The 25,337-nt window shown below is 31.9% G+C and overlaps 3 protein-coding genes and 1 pseudogene across 3 annotated transcripts; all 4 read left to right on the forward strand.

The window, feature by feature from the left end:
• The first annotated feature begins 202 nt into the window (after window positions 1-202).
• Window positions 203-5,764, forward strand: LOC146921042 (uncharacterized). The gene is made up of 3 exons (XM_085714436.1): window positions 203-967; window positions 4,287-5,369; window positions 5,445-5,764. The coding sequence occupies exons 1-2, from the start codon at window positions 379-381 to the stop codon at window positions 5,354-5,356; spliced, it is 1,659 nt and encodes a 552-aa protein (XP_085570562.1). The 5' UTR covers window positions 203-378; the 3' UTR covers window positions 5,357-5,369; window positions 5,445-5,764.
• Window positions 5,765-7,751: 1,987 nt separating this feature from the next.
• LOC146921043 (uncharacterized) lies at window positions 7,752-10,943 on the forward strand. The gene is made up of 2 exons (XM_085711233.1): window positions 7,752-8,544; window positions 10,392-10,943. The coding sequence occupies exons 1-2, from the start codon at window positions 7,752-7,754 to the stop codon at window positions 10,664-10,666; spliced, it is 1,068 nt and encodes a 355-aa protein (XP_085567359.1). The 3' UTR covers window positions 10,667-10,943.
• A 9,104-nt stretch (window positions 10,944-20,047) lies between these two features.
• Window positions 20,048-20,437, forward strand: LOC146921044 (BURP domain protein RD22 pseudogene; annotated as a pseudogene).
• An 860-nt stretch (window positions 20,438-21,297) lies between these two features.
• INO (Plant-specific transcription factor YABBY family protein) lies at window positions 21,298-23,923 on the forward strand. Its single transcript, XM_085710759.1, has 7 exons — window positions 21,298-21,675; window positions 21,793-21,927; window positions 22,045-22,174; window positions 22,269-22,317; window positions 22,411-22,486; window positions 22,655-22,759; window positions 23,602-23,923. Exons 1-7 carry the CDS (start codon window positions 21,595-21,597, stop codon window positions 23,677-23,679), a joined length of 654 nt encoding a protein of 217 aa, XP_085566885.1. The 5' UTR covers window positions 21,298-21,594; the 3' UTR covers window positions 23,680-23,923.
• Window positions 23,924-25,337: the final 1,414 nt, after the last annotated feature.

Genomic DNA, 25,337 nt, shown 5'->3' on the forward strand with positions numbered 1-25,337 from the left:
AAGTGCATCACTGGCCGTCAGATCTCAGATCCGACGGCCTAGCCTTGAAGTCACATGGTAACGTGATGAACCAGCACGCACAAGATTAGGCAGCAAACAAGGCATATAAAAATGATTTAATCAAAATTAAATTAAATTAAACACACAAATTCATGTGTCAAAATTAAATTAAATTAAACACACAAATTCATGTGTCAAAATTAAATTAAATTTTACATTTTTATCCTATAATTTTTTGGCACAAAGGGTTCAAATCCCTAAATTTTGCATTACGCAGTGATCACTTCTTCTTCTTCATGATCTTCGTCTCAACACTAACCCATTCTCCATCTCCACTAAACCCCCTTTCTTCAAAAGTTTCAATTTTTCGTGCTTCTCATGGAAAATAAACCCGAAACCGAACCTGGGTCTCGTTCAAACGACCATATGAACATGGAAAACATGAGCATTCAAGATTTGGTTTCAGTTCTGCGTACAGCGTTTCTGACAGAACAATTTGATACTGTTGAAGAAATTTTAGTGAGTAGATATGAGAAACTCCAAACAGAGAATCAACATCTTCAACAGAAGTTTCAATTTGAGGAAGAATTGAGGAAGAAAGAGGAAATGTGTGAGAGAGGGAAAAAAGCACAGAATAATTATGAAAAATTGTTGAAAGAAGTTAAGAAAACTAGTTTAGGGTTTAGAGAAACAATTGCTGAGTTAGAAAAGAAGAACAATGATTTGGAGTTGGAAGTTTCTGAGCTTAGAAAAAGAGTTGGTGTTTTGGAGAACAAGAAAAATGCATTTGGGGTGAAAATTAGTGAGTTGGAGGAATCAATGAAGAAGATTAGTGAGGCTAGGGTTGATGCTGGGATTACTGCTGTTGAAGAAAAAGAGATTGGGAATGAGATTGTGGAGGCTGCTCCTTTGCAAAGAATTGAACCTCCCATGAAAAGGAGGAAGGGTGATCAAGGTGCATCATTAGGTATGAAAATTATGGATACATGTTATTCGTATAATGATATGCATTTTTACAAATTGTAGCTTAATTAATAGACTAAATATCTGAATTAATCCCTAACAATTTGAACGCGATTCAATTTTGTTTCTGGCAAAAAATAATGCTGAAGTGAATATCCAAATTAGTCTCTGACAATTGTAGCACATTATTCCCACGGATCCCCTGGTTGCTGCCTTCTCTGCGACATGTATGATTTAAAACACGCCCTTAGGTGATAACTAATATTGTCAGCAACTAATGAGTACAATTTAAGTGAAATTTAACGGAGGGACTAATGTGTTTCCTGTGTAAAATTGTTAGGGACTAATTTGGGTACTGTATTTTGTAAGAGAGTAAATTGGGAGCTCAGATTGTTAGGGGTTAATTTGGGTATTTAATTTATCTTATAAGTATTATCAAATTGAGTCGAATGATAGTGTGTTTGTGTTAAAACTCTTCTTCTCAACTTCTCTCTGCTGTGGGTATGCGTGTGTAATTATGTCCTATTGAAATCAATGGTCCAATTTGTTCAACTGGTGCTTGAAGTTGAACTAGATATCATGAAAATACCATCACTCATCATCGAATTAGAAATTGTAGTCTGACATAAATTAAGAACATAAACTCATTTAGCATTGGGTTGTTATGGTCCTTCCTTATGCAAGAGAGCTTTTAATCATAATTAAATCCTTAATTACAAATCATAACTTACAAAGCATTAATAGAAGAGATGAAAACACAAACTCATGAAATTAACTAATGTATAAAAGATTCAAATCAAATATATAGAGTATACATCAATATTCACCCATCCCCAACACTTATCATTAAGGAACCATCTTTGTGTTACCAAAAAGTAAGCATCTTTGTGTGCTTGTTCCTTTTATACTCTACCAAAAAATATATTGTTTTCTCTACTTTTCTTGTTAATCCAATCAATGTTGTTGTCCTGTTTCATTCGTGTGTTGATTGCTTGAATATTTAAACCCATGCTTCTCTAGTCTAGAAATAGTCATTGATGCTCTATACTCATTTGGATTTTATGTTCTTAATGCTTGTTCTTATTTAAGGTTACCTAAGAAATCAATGATTTAATTAATATTAAGGAATTACTATTTCAATGGGAATTGAAAATTCAATAACCAATTCGGAAGATGAAATCATGTTAATTCCAATCAATTTATGTAAGGTTGAAATCAATGACCATTCCTATCCTAGAGGAGTTTTCATACTCAAGCATTCACACATTTACCCTAGAGAACAGATTGTAGACCAATTGTGTCATGAATCATGATTAAGATGTCAAGGGTTGGAAGGTACACACAAGAAGGCTCGAGAAAATGGTTGAAGGTGCACTTGAATGGGAACAGTTATTTAAAGGTTAATGAGAGAAGAGAGGGTGTTAGTGATTATTCTCTTTTTAAGCAGTAAGCTTAGGGAAGAAATATGTCATGTTTTGGAGCTTTTATGAGGAAGTGTTGATGTATAATAGTAGTTCTTTTAGGGTGTTTTGGATGGAGGGTTTACTTTTCATTTTTAAATTGCAGACACTACAATGTTTTTTTTTAAAATTTGAATCAACAACATGATAAATAAGTATATAATACTTCAATCACACTTAATTAATTTAAAAAAAAACATTTTATATTGCCCGTAATTAAAAAAAGAAAAGTAAGCCCTCCTCTTTGCCCCTCCTAAACTCTAAATCCAAACACACCTTATATTTCAGTTTTTTTTCTTCCAAAATCATTTAGAGTGTGTTTGGATGGGGGAATGTTTTGAGGGAATGTAATGTTATGAGGGAATTCAAATACTTTAAGGTGAATTCCATTGTTTGGATGGGGGAATGTAATGTAATGTTGAAGAAATGTAATATTATGAGGGAATTCAAATACTTTGAGGTAAATTGCCTAGAATTTTAAATTCTTTAAAATTTCCAAATTACTTCATCCAAACACACTCTTACAGTTATATATACTTTGGATATTACCTACAAAGAACACAATAGAACATTCTTCTGTTTTATACTCCTCATTGTTGGTTCCTATTGATTAGATTAGCATTGTTAATGTCTGTTTCATATTGTTTTTTGCTTTTGTAATATCATTAATGAGTGAAGTTACTAACACTCAAAGCTGAAATGTTCATCATTGTTGTTTGTGTTTTCTTGTTCCTGTTGTTTTCGGTGTTTTTTTAGGATTACAAGGATTTGGTAATAATGATTGTGATGCTAGTGTAATGCTGAAAATGATTTCTATTTTGTGTTGCTCATGCATCATAACCATATGCTCATTTTTATTTCTTTGCAATATTTGCACTTTACTTTTCATTTCTTTGCAAAACCATATGCTTATATACACTTTTACATGTCTTTGTTTGTTTGATGTGGGATTTTCTTTTGCCTGCATAGAATCACAACTGAGCTCATGTTATCTTTAGGTCTTGTGCTAACCATGCTTCTAAAATTCTTAATTTAAGCCTTTTGTACTAACCATGTATATGCTCTTATTTATTTGTAAGTGCTTTCTGAAAATTTTATCCAAGCTGTCTCTTACTTGAGTATCTTATGGAGTTTTATTAAAAAAAAAGAATATCTTACGGAGTGATGTTATTACTACATCCTTTTGTTTATGATTTGAGTATTTGTCACTGTATTGATAGGAAATGTTAGATTTGAAATGGTGTAATAGTTAGCTCCACCCTCAATGATAAAGGGGTAGGGAAAAATAATCTCTTGGGGAAAAAAAAATCCAGGGAGGCATATCTGATGGTTTCTAAGGTATTTTACATGGTGCTATTGGATATATTATATTCTGAATACATGAAAACAAGACCATCGTCGTCGTCATCATATATCCAAGCATCTTATATGGCGTCTGCATTTAAGTATTGTATCAATATTTGTATTGTATTGATTAGATCATCTAGTTGTAACTTAACTCTAGTATATTGTTATATTTTCTTTTACTTAATAATATCTATTTACTATTCATTTGAAATATATTATACTTGTTTATTTTATTTTGCAATTTATATCAAAATGGGTGATCAATCTGAGCCAACAGATTGCTAGAATAACCTGAATAACAAATCTAACAAGAGGTAGAGAGGAGTAGAGAGTTTGAACATTCAAGCTTCAAGTTTGCGAAAGGAGATTTACCTTGTCATTTTTGACAGCTTTTGATTAACACTTAACACATTCTATTAATTACTTTGTTTTCCCTGTCATTGTTAACAGTTTCTTTTATTCTATTAGGTTATGAACTGATACATTTATTCAATTTTTAATGTTATTGTATTATAGAAGAGAGCTCACAAGTGGAGAACAATGGCTATGGTACACCTAACATGGGATGTGTACATTTGTTGGTGCATTTTGATGGAGAAAGAAGTACACTTTTGTTGAAAGTTGATCCTGATCGGTACTCCTATTTGGATTTGGTTGATGACATTAGTGGATTGGCTATCAATAATGGACTCAATAATGGAGGTTTGTCTTTTGCCATTTCTTTCTGTCATCCCACTAGTAAGTCAACAATTCACATCAAAACCGATAGTCATGTTCTTGAGATGTTCAAGCTTTATAACATGTGTAGTTGTATCCATGTTTATACAACATTACTTAATCACGAGGGTGATGAAGTTGTTAGTCAAGTCCCTGATATTATACTTAGTGAGTTTGATGATGAATGGAGAGTGAGTGGTGAGCCTCCTCAAAATGAAAGTGATGAAATTCTCTCAGGTTCTAGTCACATAGATGAAGAAAAAAGGGATAATGAGATTAACATTGATGAGCATGGTGATTATGAAGAAAAACATGATCTTATTGCCTCTGAAAATTCTGCCGAAGTTAAAGTGTCAATTTATCCTAATAGAGGTATCAAAGGAAAAATATCTGCTCATGAATTTGAAGGGAAAGTGAAACTAGAAGTTGGTCTATTGTTTGGTGATGTGAATGAGTTTAGAACTGCTCTTAGAGATTTTGTTATACAAGAGGGGTTTGAGATTAAGAGGATAAAAAACGAAAAGGCAAGAGTAACTGCTAGATGTGCTGCAGATGGTTGTTGTTGGCGTATTCATGCATCTCCTGCACCAGATGGGATAACATATAAGATTAAGTCATACAACCCAGGTCATTCTTGTACACGAACAACAAAGAACTCAAATGCCACATCTACTTGGATTGCAAGGAAGTTAGAAAGCAAGTTAAAGGCTGATCCAAATATGAGTTATGCGGGTATGAAACAAGAGCTGTTGGATAACTATGGCATAGAACCAAGTAATGTAGGTCAACTTTATCGTGCAAGAAAAAAGGTGAGACAAGACGCAAAAGAGTTTCATGCACTTTCATATAATGATTTGCCAGAGAGATAAAACTAAGATACAGGTACGAGTACATATTTAATTATTTATTTACAACACATTGATGACATGAATTCTAATATGTTCGTTATATTTGCAGAAAAAGCTAAACGTGCGACGTGGCTCGGATGGGAATGCAGCTTGTTCTAGACAAGTCACTCAAAGTATATAGCGATTGCTCTGATGGAAACAATGTTTAGTGGTTTATTTTGGAGGATTCTGGAAATATTTAGTGTTTTTTTTATAGCTTCTGTCATTAATAGCTACTTTTTTTTTTGACAATAGTATTTTGGATACAAGTATTTTGGAGCTATTGTCTTATTTAGATACTAGTATTTTGTAGAGCTTATTGGTTTATATACTTTGGGAGGCTTATTAATTGGTTTTTATGCAGCTAGTTGCTCAAATTCCTTTGGTTTATACTAGCTTCACTCACTTTGCTGTTATTTAGTTCTAAAATAGCATTTGTTGATTTTGTTGTCATGTGAATTTGAAGAAATATTTTGAGTGCCAAATTGATCATATCATATGGCAAATTATATATGTATGCTGTAACGTGTGAGCGAACATGCATGAAAGGGTCTAAAGTCACTAAATTGAAAGGCATGTAATTGTCCTAAATTGAGCAACATTTGGATGTGATGTTTTTCTGTTCTAAAAATCAACAAGCAAAGTAAAATTACTTGTAAATTGTAAGCCATATATTAAAAATTAATTGTGAAGATCCATACTGAGTTGGTTTGAATAATCTATACCACGATGCTATATTTCGTGCAAACATATCACATTATTTCTTAAAATATGAAAATAATCCTTCTGGAAAAAATAAATAAATTACATAGCCGTGTTGCCATATTTAAATGTTAACGGTGATTAAAAGAGAAATAAACAATGTTAACGGTGATGAGAACTTGCAAAATGTTTTAAAACTATAGGGGGTGTAACTTTGTAAGTGTCATTAAGAGAAGACGAGTGTAATTTTCCAATTAGTTAACTATTTACTTCATTGTTATGTAGAAATCATCGAGGTAGCAATTTGTTATCAAAATGATTTTATTGGTATGCTATGTGTGGGAGTTGGTTATATAATAAAACTTTAATCGATGTGGTTGGGTGGCATAATATGGGTTCACTTGAGTGACATAACTTTTGGTGATATTGGTGATAATTGTTCAATTTTCTTATAACAAAAACCGAAACCGAAACTATTTCCTCAAGGTAATCAATTGCTCGAAAATAATTAGTTTAGGCAAAAAAAAAAAAAAAACTAAATCAACACACACTTAAACATAAATGTTATTTTCTCAATGATCAAAATTAATACATAAACCATAGAATCAATCGTGTTAATATCAGAAATGATATATTAATATGCAAGCACATCTTAATTTACGATGACTAAACTAATGATGCAATTTGACCTTTTAGATTGTTGTGAACTTGGGAACTCCAATTCATTCATCAATGAAATTTAGATCCATGGATGACCAAACTAATGATGCAATTTGACCTTCAAGATTGTTGTGAATTACGGAACTCCAAATTTCACATAAATGAAATTTAGATACGTGTGACAAGTATCAATGACAACCAATAACCAAAATAACCACAAATAACATCAGATCTAGATCTAATCTAGCAACCAAGTGTAAAGCAAAACCACAATCGAACCAAAGAATAAATAAGATAAAGAAAGCATGAAAAGAGAATAACAACAAATAATTGTTTACCTAATTCAGTCCAACAATGACATACTCTGATAAAGAGAGATCTATCCAATTCACTATCAATGAGTTTTTTACAAAGAGATACAAAAAAAAATAAAAAAAAATTACAAGAAATTAACTTCAACAAGCTCTCCAAGAACAAACATAATTTCTATCCATTTCCCAAGAACAAGAGACTCAATGATTTTCACTTAGTGTTTCCCATTTGTTTTCCAGCTCTAGAATCTACCCCAAAAGAAAACCAACCCCTAGCCTTTGATTTCCTAAGGATCTTTCCATTTCGTCTCCCAAAGACTGTCATTTGATGTGTTTTTCAATCTCACGAATCTCTCTTCAAAAAGCCACCAACCCTTTCCCAAGAGCCCCCTCTTTTGATTCTCCAAGATTCACATCTTGAAGCTTTCATATAATGATTGAATTGATAGTAAATAAGTATTTATAAGGACTGATACGTCCTTAAAAAAAGGACTAATACGATAATAAGTGAATTTATTGAAGGACTAATATCACAATATTAACGAAATATTTTAGTGTTAGAGAGTATTTTGAGATTTTGACCAATAAAGTGAAGAATCATAGTCTATTTTAAAATTTTGATATATTAAATGACTAATGTGGTTACTGGTCAACCAAAATGACTATTACCCTAATTTTTAAATACATGTGATCAACCATATAAAATGCAAAACACGACGTCATTTTTGTCACAAAATGGATACAGCTTCATATCTTTGCGCGACAAAAAGCCACCACCTTTAGCGAAATTCATTCTCCCCCTAATCCCATTTCTTCAAAAGTTTCAATTTTTGGTGTTTCTTATGGAACTTCAACCCAAAACCGAACATGGGTCTTGTTCAATCGATGAAATGAAGTTGGAAAACATGAGCATTCATGACTTGGTTTCGTTTTTGCGTACATCGTTTCGAACAGAACAGTTTGATAGTGTTGAAGAAATTTTAATTAGTAGAGACAAGAAACACCAAACAATGATTCAACATCTTCAAGAGAAGTTTGAAATGGAGAGACAAGCTAGGTTACAAGCTGAGGAAGATTTGAAGAAGAGTGAGGAATTATGTGAGAGATGTAAAATTGCACAGAATAATTATGAAAAATTGTTGAAGGAAATTAAGAAAAATAGTTTAGGTGAAAGAGAAAGCATTGTTGAGCTTAAAATGAAGAATAATGAATTGGAGTTGGAAGTTTTTGAGCTGAGAAAATTGAAGGAAAAATGGGTTGATGATAGTAATGCTGTTGATGAACTTAGAATAAGAATTGGTGTTTTAGAGAATGAGAAAAATGCATTTGAGGTGAAAAATAGCGAGTTGGAGAAATCATTGAAGAATATTTGTGAGGATCAGGTTGATGCTGGGATTGCTGCTTTTGAAATTGACAATGAAACTGTGGAGCCTGCTCCTTTGCAAATAATTGAGCCTCCCATAAAAAGGAGCAAGGGTGATCAAGGTGCATCATCAGGTATGAAAATTATGTATACATGCCTTATTGTTTCGATGTTGCTTTATAAATAGACTTAAGTACTGAATTAGTCCTTAACAAATCGAATGCTACTTGATGTAGTTTATGACAAAAAGTAATACTCAAATTACTTCCTGTAAAAATTAATACGAGATCTATGTCAACTGTCAAGTGATTTATTCTTCAAGGTTTCGAATGTGATCAAGGTGCAATTGTGATGGTCCATGATTTGGGTAAGTAGTGAAAAAACAGAGATTGATGGGAGATCGACTTCTGTTAATACGAGATCTATGTCAAGTGATTTATTCTTCAATGTTTCCCATGCCTTTAACCCATCACAAACTGCTGTAATATGTATATTATTAAATAAAATAAAAACAATTAATGTTTGCATGGTTAGATGAATCTGTTTATTCTGCATGCTCAATGGTTTTGTCCTGTTTGATTCGCGAGTTGATTGCTTGAATATGAAAATCCATGCTTCTCTACTCTAGAAATAGTCATTGATTCTCTATGCTTATTTGGATTTTATGTTCTTAATACTTGTTCTTATTTAAGGTCACCTAAGAAATCGACGATTTAATTAATATTAAGGAATTACCATTTCAATATGAATAAAAAATTTAGTAACAAATTCGGAAGATGAACTCTGTGTTAATTTCCAATCAATTTATATAAGGTTGAAATCAATTACCATTCCTATACTCAAGAAGGCTCAAGAAAGTGGTTGAAGGTGCACTATGAGAATGGTTTTTTAAAGGTTACATAGATAAGAGAGGGTGTTAGTGATTATTCTCTAGTTCAGCAATAAGCTTAGCGAAGAAATACATTTTGGAGCTTTTCTGATAAAGTGTTGGTATATAGTAGTTTTTTCATAATTCTGTTTTTTTTTTCTTTCTTTTTCTCCTGAAATAATTTATAGTTTTATATACCTTGGATATTGCCTAGAAAGAATTCAATAGAACAGTCTTCTGTTTTATACTCCTAATTGTCGGGATTACTTTGTTTTTGGTGTTTTTTTTAGGCGTACGAGTATTTGGTAATAATGATAGTGATGCTAATGTAATGCTGAAAATAATTCTATGTTGAGTTGCTCATGTATCATAACCATGCTTGTTTTCATTTCTTTGCAATATTTTCACTTTTCATTTCATTTCTTTGCAAAACCATACGATTGTATACAGTTTTACTTGTCTTTGTCTGATGTGAGATTTTCTTTTGTCTGTATGGAACCATAGTTCAGCTCATGTTTATTAGGTTCTTTAAGTCTTTTGTGCTAACAATGTTCTAGTTTTTTGAGCTCATGTTTATAAGCTTCTTAATTCAAGTCTTTTGTGCTAACCATGTATGTACCATATACTCTTATTTTTCTGCAAGTGCTTTATGATAATTTTATCCAAGTGGATGTTACATGAATATCTTATGGAGTGATGTTATTACTACATCCTTTTATTCATGATTTGAGTATTTGTCTCCATATTGATAGGAAATGTCTAGAGTTGAAATTGAAGTATAATAGTTAGATCCATTCTGAATGATAAAGGGGTAAGGAAAATAACCTCTCAGAGAAAACAATCCGGGGAGGCATATACGATGGTTTCTAAGGCATATTGTACATGGTAATCTAAATCTAATTGTAAAAGGAGAGCTAATATTCAATATTAAATATTGGATATATTATATTCCGAATACATGAAAACAAGGCTAGCATCACTAGCATCTGCGTATTGTATCAGTATTTGTATCGTATTCATTCGATCATCTAAGTTGTAACTTACTCTTGTATATTTTTCATTTTCTTTTTCTCAATCATATCTTAATATTCATCTGAATATTTTATTTTGCAGCTTATAACAAAATGGGTGATCAGTCTGAGCCAACAAATTTGTTTGCTTCTCCTCCACCCGATGGCCAGAGCACGGTTATTAGGCTACCGCCTAGCACTAGAGTCCATAAAAAATGGTCTTCTGTTTGGAATCACTTCACGTTAGATCCTAACTCAGAAAAGGCTGGTATCTGCAACTATTGTGGTATGAAGATCAACTATCATGGGACAACTTCGATGGCAAAACATTCCAAGAGGTGCAAGAATAACCCGAATAACGAATCTAACAAGAGGTAGAGAGGAGTAGAGAACTTGAACATGAAGGCTTCTAGTTTGCTAAAGAAGATTTTCCCTGTCATTTTTCACAGTTTTTGATTAATACTAACCTATCCTATTAATTACTTTGTTTGCTTTCGATATAATCAATCAACAAAATGGGGTTTTATGGTCTGCAAAATGTTGCAGATTGTGGTGGGATGGTTATATTATGGAACTTATTGGTGTGGCATTTCTCAGTATACTAAAATGGTTGTGGTGCTATATATAAGTTAAAGTTGTGAATTATATTGTTCTAGTAATTGTTTAATATTGTTTGATAGTAGCAGGCCCTATTTCAGTCAGATGTTGGATTAATGAACCAACACATTGTACTTAGTCATATCATGCACCAATGTTTGCTTTTCTTCACATAAATGTCCTATAAATGAAATATCCTCCAAAGTATTAACTAATGCATGGTTGTGAAATCCACAAACAACTGTAACTATCCATCTCTATAGACGAGGTGATGACACTATTTTAGAAGCAACCATTGAAGAGTACATGGCTATGGATGAGGTTGCCAAAGAGGCCTTATGGCTTACATGATTGGTGGAGGGATTTGATGTTGGCAAGAGGGAGTTCACACTCATTGTGATAGTTTGAGTGCCATATATATTTGATAAATAAGCAAGTGTATCATGCCATGACCAAACATATTGATGTGAGGTTTTATAAGACTAGAGAGTTACTTGTATCTGGACAAATAATACTTTAAAAGATTCATACTTTAGATAATGCACCTCAAATGTTAATCAAGCCAGTCAACAATGACAAACAAAAGTGCGATTAAGTATGGCTCATAAACAGTGTTAGATGGGTAGGGACGAGCGAGGTACAATTCAGGGGTATACTAGTCTTTTGTATTGTAGTGTTTATATATGAGTTGTAGCCTATGAAGTACAAACATAGGTTATGCCCGTCATTGAAAAATATAGGATATGACATGTTTAAGATACGTATATAAATTTCAAATAAAGCTGTAAACATTAGTTAAAAAAATTAAACTAAAATCAAAACACAAACTGAAGAAGAGTGGTGAATTTCAAACTAAACTCAAAACTTTGGCTAATTATAATAAAATGGAAATTGTGAATCAGTGTCTTACATAAACCAAACTCAGAAGTCACGATACATTCTTGAAAATAAACAAATCTTGAAAAATGCTAATAAATTAAGAGTTTTTCTATCATGTGAAAATTCGCACATTTTAAGAAGTTTAAAAAAAAATAAGTTTACATTAGAACTTGTAAATGGGTGCATCAAAATTTACATGCATCAATTAAATTAGAGAGAGGAGGTAATTAAAGTTGGAGAATAGTAATTAAAGAGGGAAAAATTGAAAATTGAACAATCATGAGATGTACCTGAGGCATGTGGAAGGTGTGTCGACGGCGTATCGTAGCGTGTCGGCGACATATCAAAAACTGAAAATTGAATCGTCATGAGATATATCTGAGGCGTGAGAGATGTGTCGACGAGGTATCACAGTGTCTGCGACGTATCAGAATTTTTTATTTTAGTTTTTTAATTAAAAAAATTCCGACACTTCTTCGATACATATGGATGGTGTATCAAAGCATATCGACGCATCGGTACATATTAGATACAATTTGATGACCATTTAAACGTATCTATGCTTCATAAGTTGTAACACTATAAACTCTAATTAATTCACTGCCAATAAGATGGAACTACAATTGCTTTACGGTTGAAGATGTGGCGTAATTGAACAAACTTTGTTACCAAACATCATTTTTTTTTTTGCTTTACCATGTCTTTTATCTTTTGTTACATATTGTTGTTCTAACACCCTAGATAATAGCGGGTTGTTAACTCGTCAAATGGAGTTGTTGGTGGGTTCTTTATACTCTTAGTCAGTGAAATGTGTAGTCCAATGATACACCCTAATTATTTTAGAGTGAAGAAAAAGGCACTCTTCGAGTGAGTGTTAACTCCTAGAGAGAAAATAGATGAAGAAAATGGCATTCTTCGAGTGAGTGTAAACTCTTATAGGGGAAATAGATGAGAAATTAGGGAAGAAAGTGAAACCTTGTTTTTTTTTTTTTTTGAAGGAAGAAAGTGAAACCGTGTTATTATTCGACATATTAGAATTGGTTCCCCTTAGATCATATATAATTACTCTTGGCACAACAACTTGCATAATCTAAGGAAAAGAAAATAACGGAATCTTAAATTTAGGAAAGGAAATAAACCAAACCATAAAATTAGGAAAGGGAAATAACTAAATGTAATCAAGGGTAACTCTTCTTTCTCACAAAATCTCTCGTCTAACTAGGTGTATCATCCAACATGTCGTAACAAATCACCCTCACCATGTCATTGCTTGAAATTGAAGTAATGTATGACTCTATAAACTTCATGACACCTAAGTGTCTCCTAATTTGAGATGGAATTTGTTCTGGACCGAGCAGTAGATTAAGGCTCATTTACATAGGCCCAAACCAAAACAAGGCCAATTCCGCATTTCATTCAATTACTCCTAACACATCTCTCCCTGCAGGAGGGTGTTCGTAGCACTTCGGAAGACCCATTCAAACCGAATGGAGAACGTCTACCAAACATGCCTACGATTCTCGCTCGACGGTTACGATTCCTACGAATCTGTAACTGTCAAACGCCTCAATGTGCCTTACAAGTGAAATGTTATAATTGTTTGTTATAAAATTTTGATCAACGATATCACAACTTGAAAACACAAGAGACTAATACGAACGGTGATACTTTATATAATATTAAGTTTTTTCAAAAATAATTGCCTAAGGCCCAAAAAATCTTAGACACGACTATGAGTATAGTAAAACATCTCTCTCTCTCTCTCTCTCCTAAAAAAGTAAAACACCTCTCTCAAAATGTGAAACAAATCGTCTCGTACCACCTTTCTCATGTTTTTCATCCTACATTGATCTCAACCGTTCATCGACAATCAACGTCATTGACCACATGTGATATATTAAGATGTGTGGTTGAGATTACATTGGATCATCCGGCCACCGAACCATTAAAATGACCATAACATTTACCACAACAAAACATGACTAGAAGTAGTTTTCATAACCTAATTATTTACTAGTACTAGTTGTGATCAAGGCTTGAATTAGAAACTTGGTCATTGAAGGAATGTTATTCGCTATATTAACCATCTCAACTTTTTTTTTTTTACAGTTCACCACGTCACTATTAAAATTTATTGGGTTTAACAATTTAAAAAATAGATAGTGAAGTTCAATAATTTTTAATGATGAGATGATGAAAACCATCCTTTAAATTATATTCGATTAAATATATGTAATTTTTTCCGTAAATTATTTAAGTTTGTGATTTTGCTTGTGTTTGTATAAAATGTTGGTTTTAATAGTATAAATTTTTTGTTATTGAAAAAGAAACACATGCAAACAAAAACATGAATTAGAAGGAATAAACAAAACCAACAACCTTTTTGTCAACTCCATTACATCACAACTTAACATTATTTTTTTTGAATGGACACTGCAATTTAACTAAATCTAATTGAGGCCAAATAGTATACAACCTCTTTAATTTTATCTTTACAATCCAATCCAAATAGTATGCCTCTGACAAAGTAAGGTGCATGCATTGACAACTGAGTAGTTGGAAACTTTTGATTCATTTTGAATTGACAACAGTGACACCTCAATGTGTCACTCTACAAGGTTTAATGATCTGAAATTTGACTCACCAATTTTAGTTCAAACTTCAAAAAACTTTCAAATATTTTTAGTCACTTTCCATGAGGTTGAACTACTACATCTCACAATTATGAGATAGTCTATTCAATTCTGATATGTGCCTTAAAAGCTAACTCAATTTACTCTTTCTCTTTTTAGTAATTCATGCCATGAAATCGGTGCATACATTTGCACTTTATAGTTTTCTCAGGTTCATGTACATAGCAAAAGTTTCAGTGAGTCAAAGACACCAAGGCATTCCTATTGTGAAATAACAGATTGGAATTGAGGTGTATATATGGTAACATATATTGAAAGAAGACAAATTTTATTTCTTTTAGAATGTATATGAGCAAAATTTGCTATCTTTGGATAGAATGATGCCACCATGTCATCTGCGAAAAAGCTTCTTATATTTCCCTTTGATTCTCAAAGATAATATAAAAACATTCTCCTCTTTACTTATAAGATAATACCAACTCTGTCCCTAAATATAAGATTTCTTTGCAGAGAAAATGTTTATAAATATAAGTAATATCCTCTAAAAAATATATAATATAAGTCACATTTTTAAATGGTAAATGCTAACAAGTGCCCTAAGGTAGTACAAAATCTCTTCATCCTCCTTATACAATTTTTTCAAAGTTTGAATTGAATTAACTATGTTTTTAAATGAAGTACTCTAAATTAACTATGTTTGCAACTAGCGATAAATATAATGATTGAAATATCAATTTGTAGCACTCTAATAAGTATATTAAAATATGTTTAAAAAAAAGTATATTAAAATAAATTAAAGAAAATTAGTTCTTGGGATACTAGACAAAAACCCAAAGAAACAAAGATGTGCCATGCCTCCCAAAAACTTTAGAAAACCCAATGAGATAAAACATTGATGAAAGAGGTATTCTTCCATGGTCACAAAAACAAAATAAAAAGAGTACATAAGGAAAAGCAAAGCAAAAACAAAAACATATTAATGAAACCTAAAACAAAGAAGATTCTGACGGTTAAGAAATAAATTATCCTTTAATCGTGTATTTCCATATAGATGTATGATTAAGATAATTTGTTTTTCTTTCTATTTGATGCCTTTGAATTACCATATTTTAAGTTGCGATTGAATCGATTCCATAGGTTTCTTATGTATCCCTTGGTATTATTTGGACAAAAAGATCCATTCTCTTCGTAAAAAAGAGGAGGTAGAGCCAATAAAGAGAATAGATGATTAACTATGTGATCTGCACAATTGTTTTCTTGTTTGAAAATGTGGTTAACTCGTTTTTTTTTAGAGAGGCTAACTCTTGGAGTTGTGATATTTACACAATATATTTCATGATAATTGTGACCCTATATAACCTTACCTTATTCAAATAAATCAGGAAATCTTTTTTTGATTTGACTAATATCATAGTCCCCCTAATTAATACATTTAAATGATAGTGAGTGCCGTGAAGAAAAAGAGAGGGGCTCTTGGTACCAAAATATTGCTGTTTTTTCAGGAAAATCAGAGCCCAATAATTTTCATAAGAATTATATCATTATGTGATTTTGCTATTTCAATGAAAGTGATTTCCAAAACTCCTCTAACGAGTTATAAATAAGCTCTAAAGTAGGAGTCGTTATAATTAATGCACAAGGGAACAAACACACAATCTTTTAGGGCTGTGACAAAATTTTCAAAACAGAAAAGTCCAAAATATAAACAATGGAGAGGGAGCTTACAAATAAATGAGATTATAATTGCAAGAAGCCAATAACATCTTTATCTTTATAATAGGCTACAAAAATTGACTTAAAATTAATAATGCAGCAATAAGAGAGGTATATTCACGGTTTTTGATTCCTACCTACCTCACAACTTTAGTTCATTTCGTTTGTGGGACATAGCTATTTATCATAACACGTAAAGAAGTTTCACAAATGTGGTTCTTTGTGAGAGAAAAACTTAGTCCTAGTCACCCTATAAAGTAGGCCCTTGGTTTATAGGAATAAGATTGCAAATGTTAGTTGTTTGCATCATTAAAGAAGCAAGGGCAATTTTCATATTATAAACCCCACCCCTCTTTAATTCAATGACCTCATGCAACAAAATCTAATCCACTTTAAGATATGTTAGAAGCTAAACCTCTTTGTCAATCTTCTTATAACACATTTTTTTTCCTTCGTATTAGCAATTTCCAACTGTTTCTTTTTCTTGAGTTATCATTCTCTCTTTTGGTTCTCATGGAAATGAGCGACTAATTTGATGAATTTTTTTAATGAGAAATGTTAGGATAATAACTAATATTCCATTAAAAAAGTAGTTAGATTAATTATTATCCTAATGTTAGGATATTTTTTAACTAATGTTAGATGATTAACTAATGACAAATTAAATGTTTAGAGATTACTTAATATATTTTTATAATAGATTAAATTTGCGAGAGTTTATAATATATAGCGACCAAATTGATGGTTTATTCAATAAAAAGATAGAGTGTTATTGCACCTCTTCTAAAAACAGTTAAATTAACTAGTAACTATTTGAAACATAATTAAGAAATATAAAATACATTTTTAACTTTACCTCTTTATAAGTATTAGAGACTATCCTCTAAAAAAAAAGTATTAGAGACCAAATTCGTTTTCTTATCTCTAACTTATCTCATTAATTCAACTTTTTGTAGTAGAAATATATTTTTATAATCAAAGAAGTTTTGCTCTTGTTTTTCATATTTTGTTGAATGAATATTATTGAGCCTCCAAAATTTAACTCATGCGCAATCACATGGGAGAGAGTTAAGGCTGTGTTTGGATCTAGAGAAAGATAAAGGAAAGAGAGGTGAAGGGAAAGAAAGTTTGTGGAAAGGTTGTCTTTCCACGGTTTGGTTCCTTATAAGTGAGGAAAGAAAGTCTGATTTTAATGGGTCCCACACTCAAAAATCTTTCCACTCCAAGACGCGAAGAAACATGAGGGAAGGTAGGCAATTGTGTAAAATTACAATATGGCCATTGGATTAAAACATATCATCTATGCTATTTTTTTATCTTTTAATTAAATAAGCTTCCCTGAACCGTCACTTGGGTTTAGCATTTTTAATTCTAATTTATAATGTAATATATTTATAAATTACTTGTTTTTTAAAACGTTACTTATTTATATCTATAAATTATTTAAATTATATAAATAAATACTTAAAATATTATATCTATTATGTAGGGATATTTATGTCAATTTACTAACAATATAACTATCTTTCCTTTCACTTTCTTCATACTATCACTCAAACCAAACAACTAAATAATCATCTCACTTTCCATTCACTTTCCTCATACTTTCTTTCCTTTAACAATCTTTCCTCTTACAATCTTTCCTTTCACTTTCTTTGGTGATCCAAACACACCCTAAGGAAACAACAGAAATAGGTTTTGAATGATATGGATAATACATGGTTAATGCAGAATCCTATAACTCAAATGTGAAACAAAAATAGATGAGAAGTGACACATGCCTAAAGAGAGCACAGAAAGTGGGGAGGATCCTTTTTTTCATTGGTCAATTTGTTTTGCTGTCTTTCATGAAAGACAAATCCTAATAAGATGCCTATTTACCTTCTCCTACGTGCCCTTGTGGAAACTTACACTTCTTTCAATTATAGAAAAAATTTCTGCACTTTCATTTTCTTCTAGGACTGAGAGAAGGCTTGGAGAGTTATAAGTGTCAATAAAAGAGAAAACAACACATGAAACAAACAAGTACTTTAACTCATTCTGCAAAGTACCATAGAACTTTGAGCCACTGCAACCAATGGAGAAGTTTGCCAGTTATTATAATAATACTCCCTCCGTTTCAAAATGAGTGTCGCATTAGCCAAAAAAATTTGTTTCAAAATGAGTGTCGCTTTCAGTTTCCAATGCAATAATAACTTTTTCTTTTCAATTGTACCCTCATATTAATACTCTGCACACTACTTCCAAAGTATTACTTTTAAAACTAACCAATAGTTAATAAGGATAATTTGGTAAAATAACCATTCTCTTTCTCTTAATCATTGCATTTCTTAATATGTGTGTAAACACCTAAAACGACACTCATTTTGAAACGGAGGGAGTAACATTCAACCAAATAGGTGAAATTATCATAAACTCTCTTCTCAAGGGTGTGATTGTAATTTTACTCCTAATATTTGTTGAGAGCCCTACATTTGAATGAGCTTATGGGAAGACCTACGTTAAGCCGTTTTGACTATAGTCACATCAGTCCAACCCAGTTATTATTTTGTTTTGTTTTTTTTTTTAAATATTGAATTTTTACAATCGTAGGAGTTCAACGCTAGGTTTAATAAAGAGAGTACTAAACTTTTACAATGTGTTGTATGTTTGAGTCAAGTATTGTCATTTGTAGCTTTTGACCTGGACAATTTATTGATGATGATGGAGCTTTATCAAAATGATTTTATGGATGTGCCGGAAGTGGTGTTGCACCATTAGCTACAATATTATGTTAGAAATTTTAGACTTAGCCCCAATTTTGCAAAGTTGAAAGGACTTTGAGACATTTGTGCAAAGCTTGTGAAAACAAACCGTTGCACTACATTTGGTGTGTGTCTAAGCTTCTAAAACTAACTTTGATTTTGCCAGTGGCAACTACAAGTGTTGAAAGTGTTTTCTGAGCTATGAAATATATCAAGAGTCAACTATGTAATAAGATGAGTGATTAATAGTTAAATAATTGTATTGTAAGAAAGAGATGTTATTTTAGATTATTTTCAACAAATGAGTGATAAACTATTTTCTTTTGTAAATTTAGTTGTTACGACTAATATATATATTGTTTGTTATTTTTAGTACATTTTATGCAGGGATCCGTCCGTGAATGAGCTAAGGCTTGAAAACCATGTTTATAGTATCCAAAATTCTAATATACTCCCTCCGTTTTAAAATGAGTGCCGTTTTAGCCAAAAAATTTGTTTTAAAATGAGTGTCGCTTTCAGTTTCCAATGCAATAATAACTTTTTCTTTTCAATTGTACCCTCCAATTAATACTCTGCACACTACTTCCAAGGTATTACTTTTAAGGCTAAAATGCACTTTTGACCCCCTATGTTTAGCTTCGTAGCAATTTTGGCCCCCCTATTAAAAAAAATCACTTTCCAGCCCCCTAACTTCACCTCCTTTTGCAACTCATAGGCTCCCTTTGATTTTGACCGGGTCAAAGTTCAAGTGGCCACTCAATGGACGCCACGTGGAAATTGTTTAAATTAAAAATAAAAAAAATGCCACATATTTTTTATTGAATTTAAATAATTAAAATAAATTAAAAAAAAAACCCAAAAATTAAACGAAAAAAGCAAAAATTAAAAGAAAAAACCCAGTTTCTCCCTAACCTTCAATCTCTCTCTAACCTTCAACCACCACCACCATAATCTACACTCTTCTCTCTCCCGCCGCGACGAACCACCCTATCTCGTTCCTCCTCCGCCTCTGTCCAATACCACCAACACCAACAACCATTTGAGCAAACTGTTCATCAATCCCCAAAACCTTCTGATCTTGTTGCTGCTGCCGTTGCAATTGTTGTTGCTGTTGAACCCTAACACCACCGAAAGAAATTCAATTTTTCTGAAACTCAATCTTTCTGGAAAAAGACTTGCATCCTGGAACAAAAATGGACTTGAACTTCATTAGAAGCTCAAATGCAGCCGCATTCTTGCCTCGACAAGTAGCGTTTGCAACACCGTTTTCATCCGAAAAGTTGAGTCATATTTTTAATAAGTTCTCTGTCAAACCTGAGTCAGAGGAGGCTCATATCATGAAGAATACTATTGAGGAGTGTGAAGATGCAAGCATTCAAGGCAAGGAAAAATACTGTGCAACCTCACTAGAATCCATGGTTGATTTTAGCATTTTGAAGCTTGGAAAAAGTGTTAAGGTTGTGTCTACGGTGGTAGACAACAAGAGTGCAGGGTTAAAAAAATACACACTAAAATCAGGATTAATTAAGCTAACTGCAAGGGATAAGGCTGTTGTGTGTTACAAACAAAATTACCCTTGTTAGGTTTTTCATAGACTATGCTTCTAGAGTTTATATTTCTTGATTTGAAGCTCTTGGTGAATGAATAGTTTGAAATAATTGCTGCACAATTTGGAATTCTGGGTTCTATTTAGAATTCTGGTTTTATGATGGTGGGTAATGAATATGAAATTGAAAGAATATGAACAATGATGAATATGATGGTGAAGGGATGAGTTTTCAGATCTTTCATGGTGTTTTTGGGGTTTTTTAAAAGGGGAGATGAAGGATAACGATGAATAATTTTGCTTTTTTTAATTTTTAAGTTTTTTGCTTTTTTCTTTAATTTTTGGGTGTTTTTTTTAATTTATTTTAACTATTTAATTTCAATAATAAATATGTGGCGTTTTTTTTATTTTTAATTTAAACAATTTCCACGTGGCGTCCATTGAGTGGCCACTTGAACTTTGACCCGGTCAAAATCAGAGGGGGCCTATGAGTTGCAAAAGGGGGTGAAGTTAGGGGGCTGGAAAGTGATTTTTTTAATAGGGGGCCAAAATTGCTACGGAGCCAAACATAGGGGGTCAAAAGTGCATTTTAGCCTTCTTTTAAAAATAACTAATAGTTAATAAGGATAATTTGGTAAAATAACCATTCTCTTTCTCTTAATCATTGCATTTCTTAATATGTGTGTAAACACCTAAAACGACACTCATTTTGAAACGGAGGGAGTAGTAAAAAAGTCTATCCAAAAATATCAGGCAGGTCATCGCTATTGGTCCACTAGGGTTACGCTTCAGATGTCCAATTGTCGGCATGAGGAGTGTGTATTAAGAGTGTCACATTGGATAAGATAAAGTCCGAAAATGTGTTTATATGTGGTGGACAATTGTCACTGTAGATGTGAATAGTCCTCGCCTTACAAGCGGGTTTTGTAGGGAATAGTAGGCCTAAAAACTAAATAAAAAATTCAAACAAACCGCGTATATCCTTAGCTTCAATGTTGGAGTGGTTTCCGGGAATGAAAATCAGCATTATATCAAAAATCATTAAAGTGAGATGATGATTGATTATGAGTGTTCAACTTCAACTATAAATGCTTCATTGTGTCAAAAGAGTTACATTACATCTTCATATCTTATATCTCTTTTTCTCTTCACACAAACACCGACTCACCTAGCTAGCTACACATTAACACACTCATGTCAACACTAAACCATCTTTTTGATCTTCCAGAACAGATATGCTATGTACAATGTGGATTCTGCAATACCATTTTAATGGTAATCATGAGTTTTCTAATTGCACTTCTTAACTTCATCATATTTGGTTTTAATATCAATTTTTGTTTTCATTTTCAACTTTTTTTTCACTGTTTTCATTTCAATTGTGTGATGCAGGTAAGTGTTCCATGCAGCAGTTTGACAATGGTGGTGACAGTAAGATGTGGTCACTGCACAAGTCTCTTATCTGTTAACATGATGAAAGCTTCTTTTGTCCCTTTCCACCTTTTAGCATCTCTTACTCATCTTGAGGTCATAAGTTAAAGTCACATTTCCAATACTTTGTTTATTTTCTTTTAGTTAGGTATTTGTATTATATATACTTGATACTAACTTATAAAACTATTTGTGAATGTTTTCACTATGCAGCAAAAAGAAAGTAGTAGTCCAGATGAAGATGCAAACAAGACTTTGAACAGTAATACTAGTGCATCCATGATGACTTATTCTGATTGTGAGGAAGATGATGTAATTCCAATCAGCAATGTAGTCAATAAACGTATGTGGTAGATAAATTATTGAGTTTGAAGCAAGTATAGTGTATACAATAATTTTTTTTATTTATTTGATGAATGAATCATTGTTCTATGCAGCACCAGAGAAGAGACAAAGAACACCATCAGCTTATAACCGCTTCATCAAGTAATTAATATGTCACATTAACAAAAGTTACACTTATCATAAACTTGTAATAAATTTTTTAATTCTAATATTATGAGTATAATTTTAATGCAGAGAAGAGATTAAAAGGCTAAAGGCTAAAAACCCTGATATGGCTCACAAGGAAGCTTTTAGTACAGCTGCAAAAAATGTAAGGTCTAATTTTCAAAATCACATGATTATATATTGCAGAACCATGTTCAAAACTAACTAGCTATTAGTTCAACTCATTTGAAAACTATAGGAAATTTTATAAGATTGGTGACTTACTCATAATCTTGGATTTTTTTTATTTTTATTTTTTATTTTTAATTTTCAGTGGGCTAATTGTCCCCCAACTCAGTGCAAAGGTGATGAAGAGAGCTGTAGCCAGACAGATCAATTTGTGGATCTTGACTCCCAAGTGGACCCTCATGAAGCTGAGGTAAAAACATAATTATTTGAAGATTAATTAACTAAGTTGTTTCTTTGTTTATTTAACTGTTTTTCTTATATAATTCAAATAAAAAATTTATTTTAGCATTAAAACTTGCTATAAGTAGGAGATTCTTTAGATTTGGCACTGTGTGCATTTATAGTGGTACTTGTCTCTTTCTTTATATCACATGGTGAATAGTAAAGGTATAGTCCATGCATTCAATGGCAAAGACTTTATATCCTCATCTTGTTGGTTTCCAATCAGCATGACATTGATCCACCAAACTGGAAAGTTCTTGCAGATTCTCAATACATTATATTATATTATTGACCGTCATTTGACATAGCCTTTTAAAAATATTATGCTTCGAGTTTAACACATAAATAATATAGTAAATAAATAAGGGGTTTGCTAGGATACACCCACTAGATTTTATTAAGGTGTGTTTTAGCAAAAATATAACTAAAAAGTTGTTAAATACACCTTAAGGTGAATGTTGCTAAAACACACCTTCTAAAAAATAAGTGGGTGTATGTTAGCAACTCCTATAGGCATTTGCTAGGATACACCCACTTATTTTTTAGAAGGTGTGTTTTAGCAAGTTATAACTAAAAAGTAGTTAAATACACTTAAGGTGTAACTTGCTAAAACACTCCCACATAAAAACTAGTGGGTGTGTTCTAGCAAATCCCAATAAATAAATACAACATGATAATACTAATATAAAATGACACAAAATAATCTTGTTAGTCACTTTCATGACATGTAATTTCCAAAGAAAAACCTACCTGTTTTTGTAATCTATAGCCGTACTTGACAATTGCAAGAACTGCATCATCACTTTTCAGGTGAATGAAGAAGAACAAGGATTCCGTGGAAGAAAGGTACCAAGAAATTCCATCTTGGAAAGGACACCATTTGAGTGAATGAATGAATAAGAAAGCTCTATCCTCTGCATATATATATGACAAGGAAGAAAGCTGCATGCATCTAATGAAGTCATTTTCCTTCTGAAAAAAAAGAGATGCTCTTGTCTTGGTAATGAAAAATGAATTAAGTAGGTTCAATCTAGAGAGATGACAATTTGTGACACTTTAGAGTTTGTTTAATAATTGACTATTTTATCTGACACCTTTTATCAACTCCATGAATTAGTAGTATTCAGGATCATGAGAATGTTTTTTTTTTTTTTTTTTTTTCTGTTTATTTAAATATCTACCAAGTTCTCATGCCTTAAACTATAATAAGAAATTCAATATAAGCAAAAACTCTAAAAACTAAAAAAATGATTAAGAGACCGTCTAGGGTTGTTACAAGTGAAGGCCATATATCTCTTAAACAAATTTTGGTTTCAAGTCTTGTGGTTTGAAAAAACTGTAATTGAAAGAGGAGACTCCACTAAGGTGGCCCGCCAAGTTTCCACTCATATCATAGTCGAAGACAAGTTGATGAATACTTTTCTAAAGAAGACAAGTCGACGATTACTTTGCATCAATGACATAGTTACTAAACAATCAAAATTGTGCAAGGTGATTTTTTGTTTTTAATTTTGGAATTTACAAAAATTTAAATCAAGCTTTAGTTTTACATTGAGTTTAATTTTTTATTTTTGAGATGAATTAACCAAATATAAAAATGTTGACACATAAAATTTATTAATAACGGAAATAAATAATTAAACATAAAATAAATAATAAAAAATTTATAAAATAAATTTTTGATGATATACACACACACACACCCACACACCAATAAAAAAGATAGGAATAATGAGTAACAACAACAGAAATAATAACAACAATTATTATTATTATTTTGTCAAAAAAACAATTATTATTATTATTACTACTATATAATCTGCGATCCTCTAAAAAAAATCATTATATAATCCGTGTTACAATTTTGTTGAGCAAATTACACATGAATAAATAGTAAAAATAGATAGATTTAAAAAAAAATGTTTTTAAATATTTAAAAAATATTATACTAGTTTGAGTTCACTGGAATAATTACGAGTATATAGATTCTGAATAATTTTTTTAAAATTTTTTTTAGTCGTTGGTTATGATGACTTCCCAACAAACCATCACAAATGTAAATTTCATGTAAAAAATAACAGCACATCACATTGGTGGTTGGTTCAAAGTTTTCTTCCACGACACAAAGTTTGTTCACCTTTTGGAATACATGCCAAAATATGGGTACCCGTACCAGCAAGAGCTACTGCACAATTCTTTACCATAATTAAATATTTCATGAGTTATAACAAAAAAAATTAAAGCAAGATTCATTTACAGTACAGATAGTAGATTTGATGGTATATTAAAATATGATTTAGCAAAATTACCTTAAAAAAATATATATTGCATTGAGTTGTGTCTATATATAGTATCAAAAAGGGTTAGGAATCAGGGACTTGAGGTGGGTGAATTAAGTTATGTTAGGTAAGTGGCGGTGGAGGATTCTTGATGGTGATATTGGGTTGTGGAAGGATATTCTTTGTGCTCGCTACGGTGCGGTCCTGGTTGGAACCACTAGGGGAGGGAGTGTCAGGGGCCTTAGATATTCTTCTGCCTGGTGGAAA

Source organism: Medicago sativa, chromosome 5, assembly GCF_051527215.1.
Source record: "Medicago sativa cultivar Bolivia chromosome 5, Bolivia_mono, whole genome shotgun sequence".
In the NCBI taxonomy this organism is placed as follows: domain Eukaryota; kingdom Viridiplantae; phylum Streptophyta; class Magnoliopsida; order Fabales; family Fabaceae; genus Medicago; species Medicago sativa.